Raw genomic sequence first — 15993 nt, 5'->3', positions numbered from 1 at the left:
GAGACACAGCTGGGTGTGAAGCTGTTGGGGGGGGGGGGGGGGGCTGCCCCAGACCAAGGGAGTATGGGTTCCATAAAAGCCAGTGAGGGGGGTCACTGTTTAGAAAAAAATCCCATTTGAAAATGATTGGGTGCAGCAATAACCCAGCCTCTCCTCTTCCTCTTTAACCTGTTATCCAATCAGCATGGCCTTTTTTTGCTTTCCGTACAGGACACGCCTCTCAGCTCCACAGCAGAGAGCCGATAGGTTCAACCCAGCTGAGCACCAGAGAAAAAAGTCTACATTAATTTGTACACTAATGCGGCACATTGAATTTTACTGATTCAGTTCCGTCTTCCTCATCTTTAGGATGAGTAAAGTCACACAACTCAGTACTATGTTTAGGTTTTCAGTTTTAGCTGAAAAAGGACAAAATGTGTTCTAATGCCCTGAAAATTTGTTGGCTGAGAGGAGATAAAGGTGAGTTTCAGTTTGCTTAGCTTGTCTCTGGTCAGGTAGGTAGGATTTCTCCTGCCCTGACCCCAGACGACTGGGACAATACAGGTGTTGTGTTCAGTCTTTATTTGTCTGGCCATTCGCCTCCAGGTCTCTGGAGAAAGCCGTGATAGGAGCAGTGAAACATATGGATTTGGAGTGTCCCTTTGCAACACTACCCTTGCTTTCCCACTTATACCAGTGGTGGATTCCAAAGGTCCACAGACCCCTGGCTTTTTTCTGTCCCTTACCCCTCCCTCAGCTGGGCTTCACACACCCGTTCTCCTTTTGAAGTGTCCTTTATCCCGGGAGGCGTTTACAGGCCTTCTTAATTACTTACAGTTTGCCAAAGGTCTCTACTGCCCCATTCTTCTCTTTGTTTGTTGGATTTCCACAATCCCGTTCTATAAGCCATTAAAGTTTTTGGACTGTTTGCAATGGGGTTTTCTCTTTCCTTTTAGTCTTTTTCCTACATTTGTTTATTTTCTTAGCTCTCTTTTTTTCTTTCACATCCAGACCCCCAAAATGGTTTTCCATTAATCTATCTTCATTGTGGCCTAACCACACTTCCAAACTTTTAAAGCTTCTTGCCACCAGTCTAAAGCACTGACAGCTCCCAATTACCAGACAGCAAGCTGCACTGGAGGATTAGGCCTGCGATATTGTTCATGTGAAACAATAGACCTCTACAGTCCTTAGTGTCTTCAGTCTGAAACTTTACTGGTGCTAGATGTAACTTGTAATATCACTTACTGTAAATGCAAAGAATAATGACCGAGTGTGATGCTGGTCATTCTGATTCACAAGAAAAAGATTGTCCATCCTGATGTGAACTCTGTCTGCATGCCTGTGTGCACACATGGGTGCATATATGTTTGTTACATGTTTGTTTCCTTATTTTGTAGTGTCATATAGTTGTAGTGTCTTGGTCATTTTGGCAGTCGTTTGTCTTAGTAGCACTACCTTGGCCAGCCAGTGCCCTTCAGCACATTTAAACACAAAATTTTAGCAAAGAGGAGAACATATTCTCTGAGAATGAACATTAAGCTGATTTCACATATCAGTTCATATTCTTATATTTTGATTTCTCCACAAGGCATTTACCACAAAGGTGCCAACACTGAGTTAATTACTTGTCTGGAAACACTTAACACCGCAAGTGTACCAGCAAAACTAATTTGGCACACCACTGATTATGAACTGCTTCTGTACATACTCCAGACCTTGTGTTCTGTCACCACCTGCTTTAGCAAACACATCCACAGACCAGTGACAGAGCCTGAATTTCTTAGTGTAAGACAGCTATGTCCTGTTCCTGTGTGCACAGGGTTGTGCTCTCGGCTGAGGAAAGAAAACCGTAAACTACACTGTGAAACATTTCAGTCTGTTGAACACACATTGTGGGCTATGTGTTTGGTGCCGTTGTGCAGATATACCTTCTCAGACAGGGAGAAGGTGGTACCTAATGGGACCAAATGTACTGCAAAATGTTCTGAGTGTTGCCATCTGCCATTATTAAGACTGTATGATAAAGTGTGCAATGGTTTTGCTTTACCGTCTTCACTTTATGAGGCAGCCTGAATGCAGCTCATGTTGCAGTACCTTAGTAACACACTATCTGAGAATAGACAGAGCATGCAGATGGTCTGTTTAAGATAAAGAATTCCCTTCTGTCCCACTATGGGAAGTGCATGAACCTGAATGGACAATAGCCCTCTTACACCTCCTGACTGACAGATAAAGCCATGTGGGATGGGCGCTGTGTTCCCTGGTGTAAATCTCAAGCTCTTTTTCTTACAAATCCCACTCAACCCACCCTGCTGTACATGTACTGTTTACCACTGTTTACTTTTGCTGTTTTTGTTGTTTATTTTCTTCATTCTTTTAACATTATGTTTGGTTTGTTCTGATTTAAAACCTTTCCAGAATGATACTCAACATGAGTGTTTTGTCACATACCAGAGCATTGTCAGCAGAGGAAAAAAAAACAACTTTTCTTCTGAACTTTTCACATGCAATGTGGAGAGTATTGTAGACATACTGTGCTGTCCCATTTGGAAATGGAAGATGTGTTTTTCTCTCATTTCCTGTTAAGCACACTCATCACATAATGTAGCTCTGACAGATTCCTGTGTGTTTGTGTGTGAAATGAGGAAGTTGGGGGTGTCTGATGTGGTCCGTCTCCCTCTCTCCAGGAAGCTGCACAGCGGAATGAAGACCTACGGCTGCGAGCTGTGTGGGAAGCGTTTCCTGGACAGTCTGCGCCTGAGGATGCACTTGCTGTCTCACTCAGGTAACTCCTCACATCTCCTTCAAGTTACACTCACACACTTGTAGATCATCAATGACCACATACTTGTTTCATCTACAGTAAGCTTTCGGGGGAAAACACACACACACACACACACACACACACACACACACACACACAAACAGCGTTCACAGACTGTGTGGCTGATTGTGAACGAAGTAACTCATAGACAGAGAGAAGCAGACGTTAGAGCAAGATCAAGGCAAACTCTGAGGAAATGACAATCAGGTGATAATATCTAAGCTCATTTTGAGTCACAGACAGGTCTGACCTGTTTCTTGCTGAGTCCATACTGAGTGCTGTTGGTGGGTGAGTGCTGGAATGACCCTTAAGGTCTGTGCTGTGTTCATGCTTATTGCATTAGCAGGCTAACAGCCATGTAATTGAACAAACACATACAACATTGACTCAGTTAACCTGGCAGAAACAGGGACGCTGGGTTTTTTGTCTTTTAAAACAGGGTCTCTCTCTTCATTTTCTCTCACTTTATAGTTTACCCAGGCAGTGCTTTCTGAGGTTTTTAAGTTGCTGGCTTTTGTAGAGACTCTGTGACAAGCTCTAGGCCTTAAGTTTCCCCTGTTAGCCATGTCTGACCAGAGCCATTTCTCAATACGAAGTACGCCAAGTAAATACTCCTGTTCTTGGGAGTTCGGACTCGCAAGTTCAACTTGCCATTATTTTTGTGAGATTTGGGGCAAATGCATTCTGGGAAACTTGACTCCCCAAGTCCACACAAGTCACCTCCTGATGCATCCTAGTTAAACCTCACAAATTGAGAACACATCCGTGTATTTGATCTGCTAGATGTGAACTTTGAACAGCACTTTGGAACAGCACTTCGGCTGTGACCGATGACGTTTCACAAGTCCACGAGAACGCAAGTACAGAGAAGAACACGTATTGAGAAACGGCTCAGGAGTCTCTGTCATGCGTCTCTATGGTAGCAAATATTGTGGACCAGAGCTGTCTCAGCAACAGCCAAATAAGATGCTAAAGTCAGAGTTAGTCTGCACAGACCTGCTAGTCCTTCTGACTGTTCAGATTTCTTAAGTGCGGGGACAGCAAATGCGCTTACACACGATAATTAGCACTAGTTTAGCGAAACAATTGATTCATTAGGGGTAATTAAGACTTTAGATTAAATTAGATTAGATTAAAAGAAAAGACCAAGACAGATTGTCTCCACATTTAAATAGAGAAAACAGAGGCGTGCTTGCTGCCACAACAATGCAACAGTTTTGACATGAGTGTCTGGGTATAGTGATATGAGATGGACTTTTTGGCCAGTGCATTTTCAGCCATGTTTGGCAGGGAGCGGAGTGGAACCTCATGCTGAGCTGTTGAATGGCCCAGCATGCATGAGCTGAACTCGGAAGATCTCTCCGAGGAAATACCTACTGTTTATTTTTGCACTTTCTTCATATCCCCAGAGCTGTGTTCAATAGCTGACGTCACAAAGGCATTGTTGTAGTGGTGGCCTCAGTGGCAGACTCATGGTGTGTAAAGGCAATAATAAAGATCAGGTAGAAATGTAATTGCTGGAAAAAAACAGTCCGGTCAACCATGATCAAAAAAAGCACCAGTAGATTGTGTGTTTTGTTAACAGATTGAATCCATGGATTCCAGTGGCAGCTGTCAACTGCGCCTCCCTAATCTTGGAAGCAACAAGATGTGTGACACATTGCTGTTAAAAAATAACGGATCAACACTGACTCTTTTTTTTTTTTAGGGTTTTGTTTGTAATCGAAGTAAACTAGGGACCAGCTTGCAGGGCCTTTGGTTCCACCTCTAGAGCCTTGGTCCAGTTCCACATGCAGTGTGTCCTGTGTGAAAACAGCATAGGTTTGTGAATATTCCGTCTTGGTCTGATTGCCTTGAATCTATCCGAGGAAGATGAACCAGACAAAACTGGACTGACAGCAAGGAGAACACATACAATTAAAAAAAGAAATGTGAAATGCCTTTGAACTCTGTAATGCAAAAAGTAATGGAGCTCTGCTTTAAAATGAGCAGGAACCAAAGAAAGCAGGAGGGGTTTTTGTATCATATGAGAGGACAAAGAGAGTGTGAGAGAAACTTTTAAAGTTCATGGACTGTGGACACATTTGTACTGTTTGAATTCAGTGAAGTTTCTCTCTAATTTGAGCACTGGCTCTTCAGTGGAATCAGACAGAAACAGGGCAGAGAGAGGCAGGCAAAGAGAGAGAGACAGGCTCTTTGATTTTCATTTCAACGTTCTGTTTTTATCCTTCCTGTTCAGAGCAGTGTCTTGATTATTATCATCACTCACAAGAACAGTAGCAGCTGGAGCAAGGCGCTTAACCTCAGTCTAATACTCCACCGTCTTCAAAGAGAGAAAGAAAGAAAGAGCGAAAGAAAGCATGAAGGAGGGTGGAGGGAACAGTATTTGGTACGCAGTGTGTATTACAGTGTACGGTTTTAGCCTGCCCCCCCCTCCCTGCCTGCTCTGGTGCAGACTGTCTCTATGTTTGTTTTATTGTGGAGTTGGCTGAGTGCCAGCTGGGCGGCCTGCCTAACCAGAGGGTACAGTGTGTACAGTCAGTGGTGTGCCCGATTTTTTTCTCTTCTTGCGTGTGCCTGTGTGCGAGTGTGTGTGTGTGTGTGTGTGTGTGTGTGTATATAATCATTTTCTGTCAGCAGACGTGTGACCGGTGAAAGACGCGTGTTAATGTGGTACTAGCTGTTTAACGCCGGTGAAGCTGTATGGGTGCCTGGGGTTGGGGGGCACAGTGATAATGAAATGGAATAACCTGTTCTCCTGTTCCTTTTTTTTTTTTTAATTCCTTTTCTGCCGCAGGTTAAGGTCACCATGACCTGGCAGACCGTGCAGAGGGGGGGCGGGGGGTAGTTATGACTCAGCCATTTGGAGAAAGACTGTTAGTGTTATGTGAGCTTCCCCCTGTGTCTTCCCAGCATGCAGTGGTAGAGTTGGGTCTCACTGAGCCTGGCCAACTGACATATTTAGATCCTGTTGTTGACAAAAAAGGAAAGGGAACACTTTATGATAGGATTACTGGAGACACTCTTAAGCCTTCAGGACCTGCTCCAGAACTTTCTATATGGCTGAGAGCGTTATTGAAAAACTCTTGACTGCTGACCTTCGCTGCCTGTGTTAGAGGACTAAAAATGACCCTTTGGCCATGTTTTGCCACAAAATGCTGTCTGTGTCCATGTCCGTGTCTGTGTCTGAGCACAGTAGAGGGGCTGGCCAAGCCTTATTATGTCTGTATTGTCATCTGGAGGAACAGGGCGCTCAGGACATATGGAACGGTCAACTCATTCTTACATGATGCCTGTGATTAGAGTCAGCCGTTTAACAAAATCACAGTGCCTGCGATTAGAGTCAGCCATTAAAACGAAATCACAGTGCCTGTGAGTAGTCAGTCGTTAAAACAAAGTCACAGTGCCTGTGATTAGAGTCAGCTGTTAAAGGCCTCAAACTGAAAATGAGTGCTCTTCTGGCCCTGATATACACCTGTGTAAGGATGATTCCTCTCTGCTTGTTTTGTCCAGCTGCTGCATACCGAACACGCTGACTCATGAGGCCTTTGATGGTCTACATCGTGTGATTGCTTTCGATTAGAACCCTCTTACTATGTTCTGTTCTGACACTATACATAAACACCACTCTCAGAGGGCGTTAGCCTTCTGTACAGAAGAGTTTCAGAGGAGTTTTCTCTCTCTCTCTCTCTCTCTCTCTCTCTCTCTCTCTCTCTCTCTCTGGAAAGGCATTCTCTCTCATACTCAGTCGGTCATAGACCTCTAAAGTCAAGCCCAAAACTCCCTTTTCAACACTGACCCTTCCATTATGTCAGCTCCCTATACATCTGACTGACAGCTGCTCTCTCTCTCTCTTTCTCTATATATGTGTGTGTGTGTGAGCAATATAAATGGTTCAGTCATTAAGGCATCAAAAAAATGTGAGGCACGAGGAGGGAGGTTAAAGGAGGACATAGGGCAGAAAGACCAAGAGAGAACATGGAAAAAAAAAAAAGATAAAAAAGGCAGCGTGTATTTTCCCTTCTCAGTGGTCTGCTCCGTCAGAGAGAGCAGGCGTTGAGTTTGGAGCTCCTGAACTGTTGGCTCGGTTCCAGCTCTTCCCTCAGAGCTGTGACATCACTGGCTGCCGGCAGGCCTGAATGTTCTGCCAGCATTCCTGAGAGTTTATGATCGCTCGCAGATGTGTGTCCAGGAACATACTGTACCCAAACCAGAAATTAATGAAAGTTGACTGCCTTCCAAAGCCACATATTCCAAAATAAAGGGCCCACAAAAATGGGGCTGTGCAGGGAGGAGGAGAAGGAGGAGGTTGGGGGGGGGGGGGGGGGGGGGGGGGGGGGGGGGTTGTTGGACATGAAGAGAAAGAAACAGCTCCCAAACACAGCTATGCAACTACACAGCTGATAGAGCCCCCTAGCCTGTCCTCTGTGCTCCTCCCCTCCTCCTCATCTGGTCTCCTCTCTTGTGTGTGCAGAGCAGCTGAGCCTTTTATATGGAGAGCTGCGTCGGGCCTCTGTTTGGCTGTGTGCCCGAGCGTCTCTCCTGTGGGTTAAGGCTATAAGACTTGGCCTGACCTGTGGCCACACATTAAAGAGCCATTTAAAAGAGCTGCTGATTTATGCACCGCCTAAATAAACCCTGCTGTCAGGCGCAAGAGGTATATGATTTGGACATTTAATCAGGCTGACAGTCAAAGGCTCATTATACCCGCAAAACACACACACACACACACGCTCATACACACACGCACACACACATGCACATGCACGCACACATGCACACAGACACACGCACTCATACACCCACCCACACACAGACACACCGCTCATATATTCATATACAGTCACACTCATGCACAAACACACACACACACACAAAGGCACACACATCTAAGGATTTTTTGTTTTGTTTTGTTTTGTTCGTAACAGATTTTCCCCATTTGCTAACTGAGGGAGTGCTGTTTGAGAGAGCCATTCACAGACTTCATACATTCTCTAGTGTGACCTCTCGTTTAAGCTGTGTCATATGATTGCCGTTTTAAGGCCAGTTTTAGAAAATTTTCACCTTACTCAGTCCTTGGTACCAAAAATACTTGTACTGCAGTGGAAATACATGAACACAGTGTGTGCAGAATGGGGAGCTACTCTCACATATGGCCACAGAGAAACATGATACCACATCACCTGAAACAAACAGTATCTGATATCTACTACCAAAAAACCACCTTAACCACCCTCTCTCTCTCTTTTTTCCTCTTTTACCCATCTCTCTCTCTCTCTCTCTTTTTTCCTCTTTTACCCACCTCTCTCTCCTCTTTTACCCATCTCTCTCTCTCTCTTTTTTCCTCTTTTACCCATCTCTCTCTCTCTCTCTCTTTTTTCCTCTTTTACCCACCTCTCTCTCCTCTTTTACCCATCTCTCTCTCTCTCTTTTTTCCTCTTTTACCCATCTCTCTCTCTCTCTTTTTTCCTCTTTTACCCACCTCTCTCTCTCTCTTTTTTCCTCTTTTACCCATCTCTCTCTCCTCTTTTACCCACCTCTCTCTCTCTCTCTCTCTCTTTTTTCCTCTTTTACCCACCTCTCTCTCCTCTTTTACCCACCTCTCTCTCTCTCTCTCTCTCTTTTTTCCTCTTTTACCCACCTCTCTCTCCTCTTTTACCCATCTCTCTCTCTCTCTTTTTTCCTCTTTTACCCATCTCTCTCTCTCTCTTTTTTCCTCTTTTACCCACCTCTCTCTCTCTCTTTTTTCCTCTTTTACCCATCTCTCTCTCTCTCTTTTTTCCTCTTTTACCCACCTCTCTCTCTCTCTCTCTCTCTCTCTCTCTTTTTTCCTCTTTTACCCACCTCTCTCTCCTCTTTTACCCATCTCTCTCTCTCTCTCTCTGTCTCTCTCTTTTTTCCTCTTTTACCCATCTCTCTCTCTCTTTTTTCCTCTTTTACCCATCTCTCTCTCTCTCTCTCTTTTTTCCTCTTTTACCCACCTCTCTCTCCTCTTTTACCCACCTCTCTCTCTCTCTTTTTTCCTCTTTTACCCACCTCTCTCTCTCTCTTTTTTCCTCTTTTACCCACCTCTCTCTCCTCTTTTACCCACCCCTCTCTCTCTCTCTCTCTCTCTCTCTCTCTCTCTCTCTCTTTTTTTTTCCTCTTTTACCCACCTCTCTCTCCTCTTTTACCCACCTCTCTCTCTCTCTCTCTCTCTTTTTTCCTCTTTTACCCACCTCTCTCTCTCTCTCTCTCTCTCTCTCGCGCGCTCGCTCTCTCTCTGTCTCTCGCGCTCGCTCTCTCTCTTTCTGTGTGTGTGTGTGTGTGTGTGTGTGTGTGTGTGTGTGTGCGTGCGCATGTAGTATTGTCATGTGCTGTTCAGGTCACAAATCTGTCTGTGTCTCCACCAGCTAAAATCTGTTACTCTTTTACTATTCAGTCTCACATAATGAGTCGTTTGAATTATTTTTAAATTACTGATGTAGCCTTTTGTGAGTTTCTTAGAGGAATGTTCTTCTCCTCCTCTGTTCCATTTAAGGACACATTTGACATTTGACACATTTAATTTTCTATTTTTTTTTCTGTCGTCATCTTGTTAACATTTTCAATTAAAAAACCCAGGAATGAGCTCCAACTAGCAATAATAGCCCTTGTAAAAGATCCTGATCTTGTTCTTTTGTTGTTGGAGTATTGCTGCTTTAAATCCCTATGGTTGCTAAGTAGCAAGTGGCCCTGTGTTCTAACGGGCTGATCTCGTATTCAGCTCAATGCCCGGTCTTATTTTTGTGTTTGAGGCAAAGTGTTTTGATGGAGGCTGATTACGGCAGCGTCTGGAGACTGTTTGGGAGTTTTATGAGTTGTACAGTACATGGTGTGCTGTCTGAAACAGAGCACAGGCCATTGAGTCCTGGATTCACTTCATCATTTCTCTCCACTGAGTACACACTGTGTGTTGAGAGGGAGGGGGTGTGAGCCTGGCTGGAAGGGCACAGATTAATTTGTTCTGCTGGAAACGAGTGTGATACAGCAGAACACGCGCATGCACGCACGCATACACACACACACACACACACAGAAAGAGAGAGAGAAGGAAGTGGAGCTGAGAAAACTGAATAAAAAAGATGGATAAGAACAGAAGCAGTGCTAAAGAATAGTGACGCAGTGGTCGTGTCCGCAGTACTAGGGTGCGTGGGGGAGTGGGCTGGTTTGGAGTTGTGTGTTCATTCTCAGAGAGACCAACATCAAAACTACACAGAACTTGCTGAGAATCTGGAAAGTCCTTGACATGAGATTAGGAAACATGGAAAAAAGGGGGAAAAGGGCAGCTGTAACCTCACAACCTGCACTTTACTATTTTATATCAGTAATAAATCAGTAAAAGAAACTGTGGTTATGATTTGGTTTCTTTAATGATTATCACTCACATCATAAATGTGTGTGTGTGTGTGTGTGTCAGGTGACTGGAGAAGAGTGATTATTTTACTACTTAAACACATCCTGTGATGTAACTCATTGACAGACAAAGGCTGATAAATGGACAAGGCTGGTATTTAACACAGAGTGACCTGTAAACTGGAGAAAGGCAGTCTGCATTCAGTCTCTGGTTCGACTGGGAAATCTCTATGTTTGCTTCAGATTTCCAGGACTGCTGCTTCTTTCCTCTGGCTGCTTCCCTGGAAAAAATGATCATGTCTTTGTTTATTTGTGTGTTGTTTGTGTTCAAAGATCAAGGCTTTGATAGCAGCTGTACAATGCATTGATGTGGTGTGTTGGTGCAGGCTGACAGGGAAGGGGGCTGTTGGCATGGGTGGATGGGGGCTAAGTTGTAAGGGAGGCTAAATTTAAATTGTAATTGGCCAACTTCCACAAGCTTGCAGGCATTTTAATGAGTCATAATAACTTCATTTAAAAGCAGCTGAGCAGAAAATAGATTGGAGAGGAGCCTGTGGCCAGTATGGATTTGTTTTTTTGTCAGGCCCACTTTTTTCTTTTTCCAAATGGGCTAGCAGGATTCATCCAAATAGTGGGGCCAGTGGATCTCTCTCTCTCTCTCTCTCTCTCTCTCTCTCTCTCTCTCTGTCTCTCCCCCCTCAGTTGTAAGATGTCAGGTCGAGGTGTAATTGTTGTAAACTGCATCAGTACTGAATAATCTCTGAATAGTTCTGAATATATCACGTCATGACTGTGTCTGAAACATTTTGTCATTATATAGAGAAGGGCGGATCAAGAATGGAGAAAGAGAGAGAGAGTGAACTGCATCACACTTTTCAGAAGTCTTTAAGTGTAGTGGAGGCTGTGTGTGAGAGACTCATTGACAGGGAAGCTGTACTGAGGGTGCAGGGAAGAATAGGGTGTTGTGTTTTTTTAATGCCAGAAGAGTGTGTCATGCCTGCTGACAAATATTCGTTTAAGAGTGGCATGAGTCACCTTGTCTTCCACTAGTGGAGGAATGTGCATGTCCACTCATTTGTTTGAGAGGACACAAAACTGGAGAACACTGAGGCTGTAATTGTGTGTGTTGTGTGTGAGGCTGTAATTGTGTGGTATGTGTGAGGCTGTAAGTCTGTGTGTTGTGTGTGTCAGACTCATGATAGGCTTCCCTGTAACTGATATGTCATTCATACTGCTGTAGCTTGCTGTAACCACAGGCTGCCTGGATCTGGATGTGTGACTGCAGAGTGATCACGCAGCCCAGACTCATCTTTATGATATGCCCATTTTGAAAAGAAATAGTAAAACTTCAAACATGGTTTTGGAAACAACACGAAACCACAATACGATTTCACTGCTGCTTCCCACTGAGATCTCCCCCAGTCTGGCTAACAGTTGGACCACGAAAAAGAGAATGGTAACATCAGAAATGCAGTTGTCCTGATTTTCCAGAGCAATGCATCTGCTCTCTCATTTTGTCTGACTCTGACAGAGTCCACACTCATCCCACAGTGTCTTGACAGTCCTCTCTCTCTCTCTCTCTCGCTCATATTTACAGACGAAGGATAAAGTGCCTTCTCATTTTCTCCTCTGGACTAAAATCCCACTGCAGAGGCTGGGTTGGTTTGTTTGTTTGTTTATTTACTTAATCTAGTGGTGTTTGATGACAGCTCCTCCGCTGACGTGACGTGCTTGAATTAAAAGAAGTGACCCAGGAAATCCTGTTATTTCACTAAATATTTCTTAGCCAAGCAAACACTGTTTGTTTTCCATGTAACAGCAATAAAACTAAATGCTCTCGGAGGCACACCGCTTTTCATTTTTTCCTTATTGCATTATGTAAGTTGGACGATGGCTTTGGGAAACTTTTAGATCAATTTCTTAGCGCAGATTAGAAAGCTATGAATCCCATTTATGAACGAGCTCCCTCATGAAATGCTCTTTGAAACTTCTGTATTTCGGATGAAGAGAGAGAATGAACCGGCAAAGCAAAGATCCGCCGACAGCGCTTTCATGTGAAAAAAAGGGAACGAGAGCAAGGAAAGATAAAAGCAGTCTCAGAGCCATCTGGAAGCAGCCTGCACTCACATGAGCTGTTTTCCTCTTCTCTCTAAAACCGTGAGGTGCTGCAGGAAAAGCAGCCTTGCAGATTGTGTTATTATTGTTACAAACACAGTTATGAATGAATACTGATCTGACCAGACAGTCTAAACTAATTTGTCCTGTGCTAAACCTTTAAGGGGTTATTAGGACCATGGTTCGTACTTCTTTGTGTAAAATTGAGAGCTCCAAACTAATGGTTCCGAGTTTCCAGAGAATACTTCAGACTTGGTTTTGCCTGCCTTCCAAAAAGCTTTATTCACTGATTTGTCAGATGTAGTCTTTACTGATGTGTAGGAGCTCTAGGACTGTTAGATGTGGGTGAGTCAGGAGGAGCAAAGGAGGAGGAGGCCAGAGGACGAGGAATACTTGAAGGCCGGGACATTGTAAAAACTTTTTAGTGAGGAAGTCAGAAGAGGTGTCACACCATCCACTTTTGTAAAGGAAGGAAGTTTATAGAATGGAAGTGACTGTTATTTTGTTCTTCTTCCCTCTTACACTCACCCTCTTTCTCTTCCCCTTTCCCTCTCTTTTTTTTAAGCAAGAGAAGGTTTAGACTCTGTTAAGGCAATCAGAAAAACAGATGACATAATGGAAAGAGACCATTAGAGTTCATTGGTGCGACAGGTCTTTATCAGGAGTCACTGTTTGATTTTTAGGTTTTTTCTTTTTTTTTTTCTTTTTTTGTTTTTCTTTTTTTCAGAATACAAATACACCAAACTTCAAACAGACTTTGTTTAGAAACTTGAGGAAAGTGTAGGATTGATAAACTTTTTCCGTTTGAACGGCTGTTGATGATTCACTTTTATGCATATTGCCTAATGGTGATGAAACAAAACAAAAAACAGATCATTTGGAATGAAGGGATAAACGTACTTGTGAGTCACTACACCTGACAGCAGTTAGAAACCTGACATCTTTTCCTTGTGTCCTGTTTCTCTCCGCTTGGCAGAGTTTCTTACAGAGCTCTAGACAGATCCCCGTCTCCATACACTGAGTGTGGCCAGCTCAGTCTAATCACTCCTTTTTTCATTTCTTCTCTTCTTTTTTTTCTTTTATTGGTAAAGGACATGGATACAGAAATCCCAATCCTTGAAATCACACCCATGTATCAAAATCAAAGCAAAGCTGGCAGTGGTTTCATTTGTTTTGCTCTGTTTTGTTTCGTTCACTGTCACAGCTCTGTGTTAAGTGTAGAGGGTCTGAGATCACAGTCTTTTAATGTGGTGTCATTCAGCACGGCTATGCCCCATATACTGTCCCCTCACAGCTCTCTGTCCTGCCCCCCCCCCCCACCCCCCAGCCCAGACCTTAATAACACACACACACACACGCACACAAACACACACACACACACACAGCCTTTGACTATGTGTGACCTGAGAGCAGGAAGTAATGGGCCCTAAACGCTAAATCTTTACAGGTTATTGACCTGTGGAGAGAGTACGGACACAGCACACACTTAGCACTGCCTCACTCTCTCTCTCTCTCTCTCTCTCTCTCTCTCTCTCTCTCTCTCTCAACCTCAACCAGAAAATGAATGGAGCTGTCTGTGCATTTGTGTGTGTGTGTGTGTATCTATCTGTCAGATTCAAACGTAGTATATCTACATGGTTTGTATCTCAAGCTAAGATCCTTCCCTGTATGGAATTATAAAAAACAGGCTGTTTTTTTCTCTGTCTGAAAATTTTCAGTCAAAAGCTAGGTTAGTGGGATTACATTTCATTTGATATCCTTGACGTTTCTCTGCCAAAACAGTTCCTATTTCTCTCCATTTTCTGATTGCATTTTGGTTTTGATTGACAATCCTGTCCAGTGGTGTGCTCTACTGTATCTTAACTGTGTGTGGATGATGTGGCCTGAGTGTGGCAGGCTTTTAATGCACTGTGTGGACAGCACAGTGACTGGGCCCTGGCTTCACTTCTCATTGAGGGAAGAGTTCATGGCATGATCTAATTCTCAGGTTGTGTCTGTCAGAAATTTAAATCCGATTCCACTTTAAACCCACTTCACTGCTATCTGTGAGTTAGTGCAGCTGAGACACTAGTGCAGCCAGGCACCAGCTTACATGTGAAACTGGTCCCAGTAGCAGCACAGAACCTCCACAGCCTGTTAGGAACCAGGGGGCCACTGTTTTGTTTTTTGTTTTTTGGCAATGTTAAAGCAAAAATGCAGTATGGAAGAATGAAGTGTAATCCAAGAACGCACTACCCTCCAACACACACACACTCATTTCCTGTCAGTTCACACCAGACTAGTCCTTCATGTTCCCTATGCCTGTTGGCTTCTGTTCCCTCCTGTTTTTCAAAGCCCTTTGTCCACTCTTTTGCCTGGGGTAGCATGGGGTGGGGGCTGGGGTGACCTATGTCATAATTTAGAGGGTCAAGCTTCCCACCTATCCAAAAAAAAAAACCTAGAAAAAGGATGCGGAAAACACATGGAACCCCTGACCTTGTGGACAGTGGGGGGACATGAATCTGGTCTTTCCCATTTAGACAGTGTATTTTGTCTCTATGTGGAGCAGCCTGGTCTTCTGCTGGACCACACACACACACTGTAGAACATGTGGATGTGCACAGGCATCTGCATGTGTGTTGAAATGCAGGGGGGGAGTGGACAGAGAGACAGATTGACAAATTGACAAGTGGCTGAAGATAGTCAACAGTAAATAAATAAAAACACAAACTGAGTGACTGTAACACAGACATGATCATTTTTAGGATTCCAGGGTTAAAATATGATGGAAAGGGTATTTGATGTGGAATGGTATTTGGTAAGTCAATGTTTGTCTGCTTTCATGTGTCCCCAGTCGTCCTCAGCCTGTGAGCCAGACAGCACAGAGCTATCAGAAGTCACACAGAGATCTTTTCTGGGCTTTTCCCCCTTTTTCCCCCTTATCTTTTCACATGTCATTTTGTTCAGGGGGGAGGGGGGTATAAAGATTAACCAGCTGACTGCTTCTCATTTTCTGATAGGAAACCCCTAACCGCCTTATCTACTATACTGTATTTGCAAAAGGCAATCCATGCCTTCTCTCTCTCACTATTACACACATTCACTCACTCACACATACAGATGCAGATGTACGCACACACACATACACACACATAGACAGATATGTACACACACAATCTCTCTGTGTATATCTGTCCGTGTGTGTGTGTCTGTGTGTCTATATGTGTGTGTGTGTATATCATCTCCCTCTCTGCCTGTAGGCTGCCATCACTGTGTGTGTGAGAGAGTACGTGTGGTTTTTGTCCGTGTGTGTGTGTGTGTGTGTGTGTGTGTGTGTGTGTGTTTGAGAGGAACCTGGCAGGCTCCCAAGATTTTTGTCTTGCATGATAAAAAAAAAAAAAAAAATCTGCCTGCGGTTCAGATCTACTTGAATGAGGGAACACACAGTTCCTGGCTGTCCTTTCCAATTGTTTTACACACACACACAAACGCGCACGCACACACACACACACACAGACATGCACACAGACACAGAGTTCCTGGCTGTCCTTTCCAACTGGCAGTCTCCGTACTGTTCAGTGACTGATAAGAGGGTAGTGTAAATAGAACTGTACGGCACAGCTCGTTACCACTAAAGGGAAAGAGAGAGCGAGAGAGAGAGAGTGGTGTCTGCACTTATTGTTCTGACGGCACCCTGGGCTTTTTTTTTTTTTAAAAGC

General features: G+C 43.9%; 1 protein-coding gene across 1 annotated transcript in view; it reads left to right on the top strand.

Moving 5' to 3' along the window:
* Positions 1-15993, top strand: part of zbtb16a (zinc finger and BTB domain containing 16a) — an 82892-nt gene that overhangs the window by 35206 nt on the left and 31693 nt on the right. Inside the window, exon 3 of the mRNA XM_030782590.1 lies at positions 2670-2767. Within this exon, the coding sequence (XP_030638450.1) occupies positions 2670-2767 (98 nt within the window). The remainder of the gene's footprint in view (positions 1-2669; positions 2768-15993) is intronic.

This window comes from Chanos chanos, chromosome 8, assembly GCF_902362185.1.
Source record: "Chanos chanos chromosome 8, fChaCha1.1, whole genome shotgun sequence".
In the NCBI taxonomy this organism is placed as follows: domain Eukaryota; kingdom Metazoa; phylum Chordata; class Actinopteri; order Gonorynchiformes; family Chanidae; genus Chanos; species Chanos chanos.
This window is presented reverse-complemented; position numbering and strand designations above follow the sequence as displayed.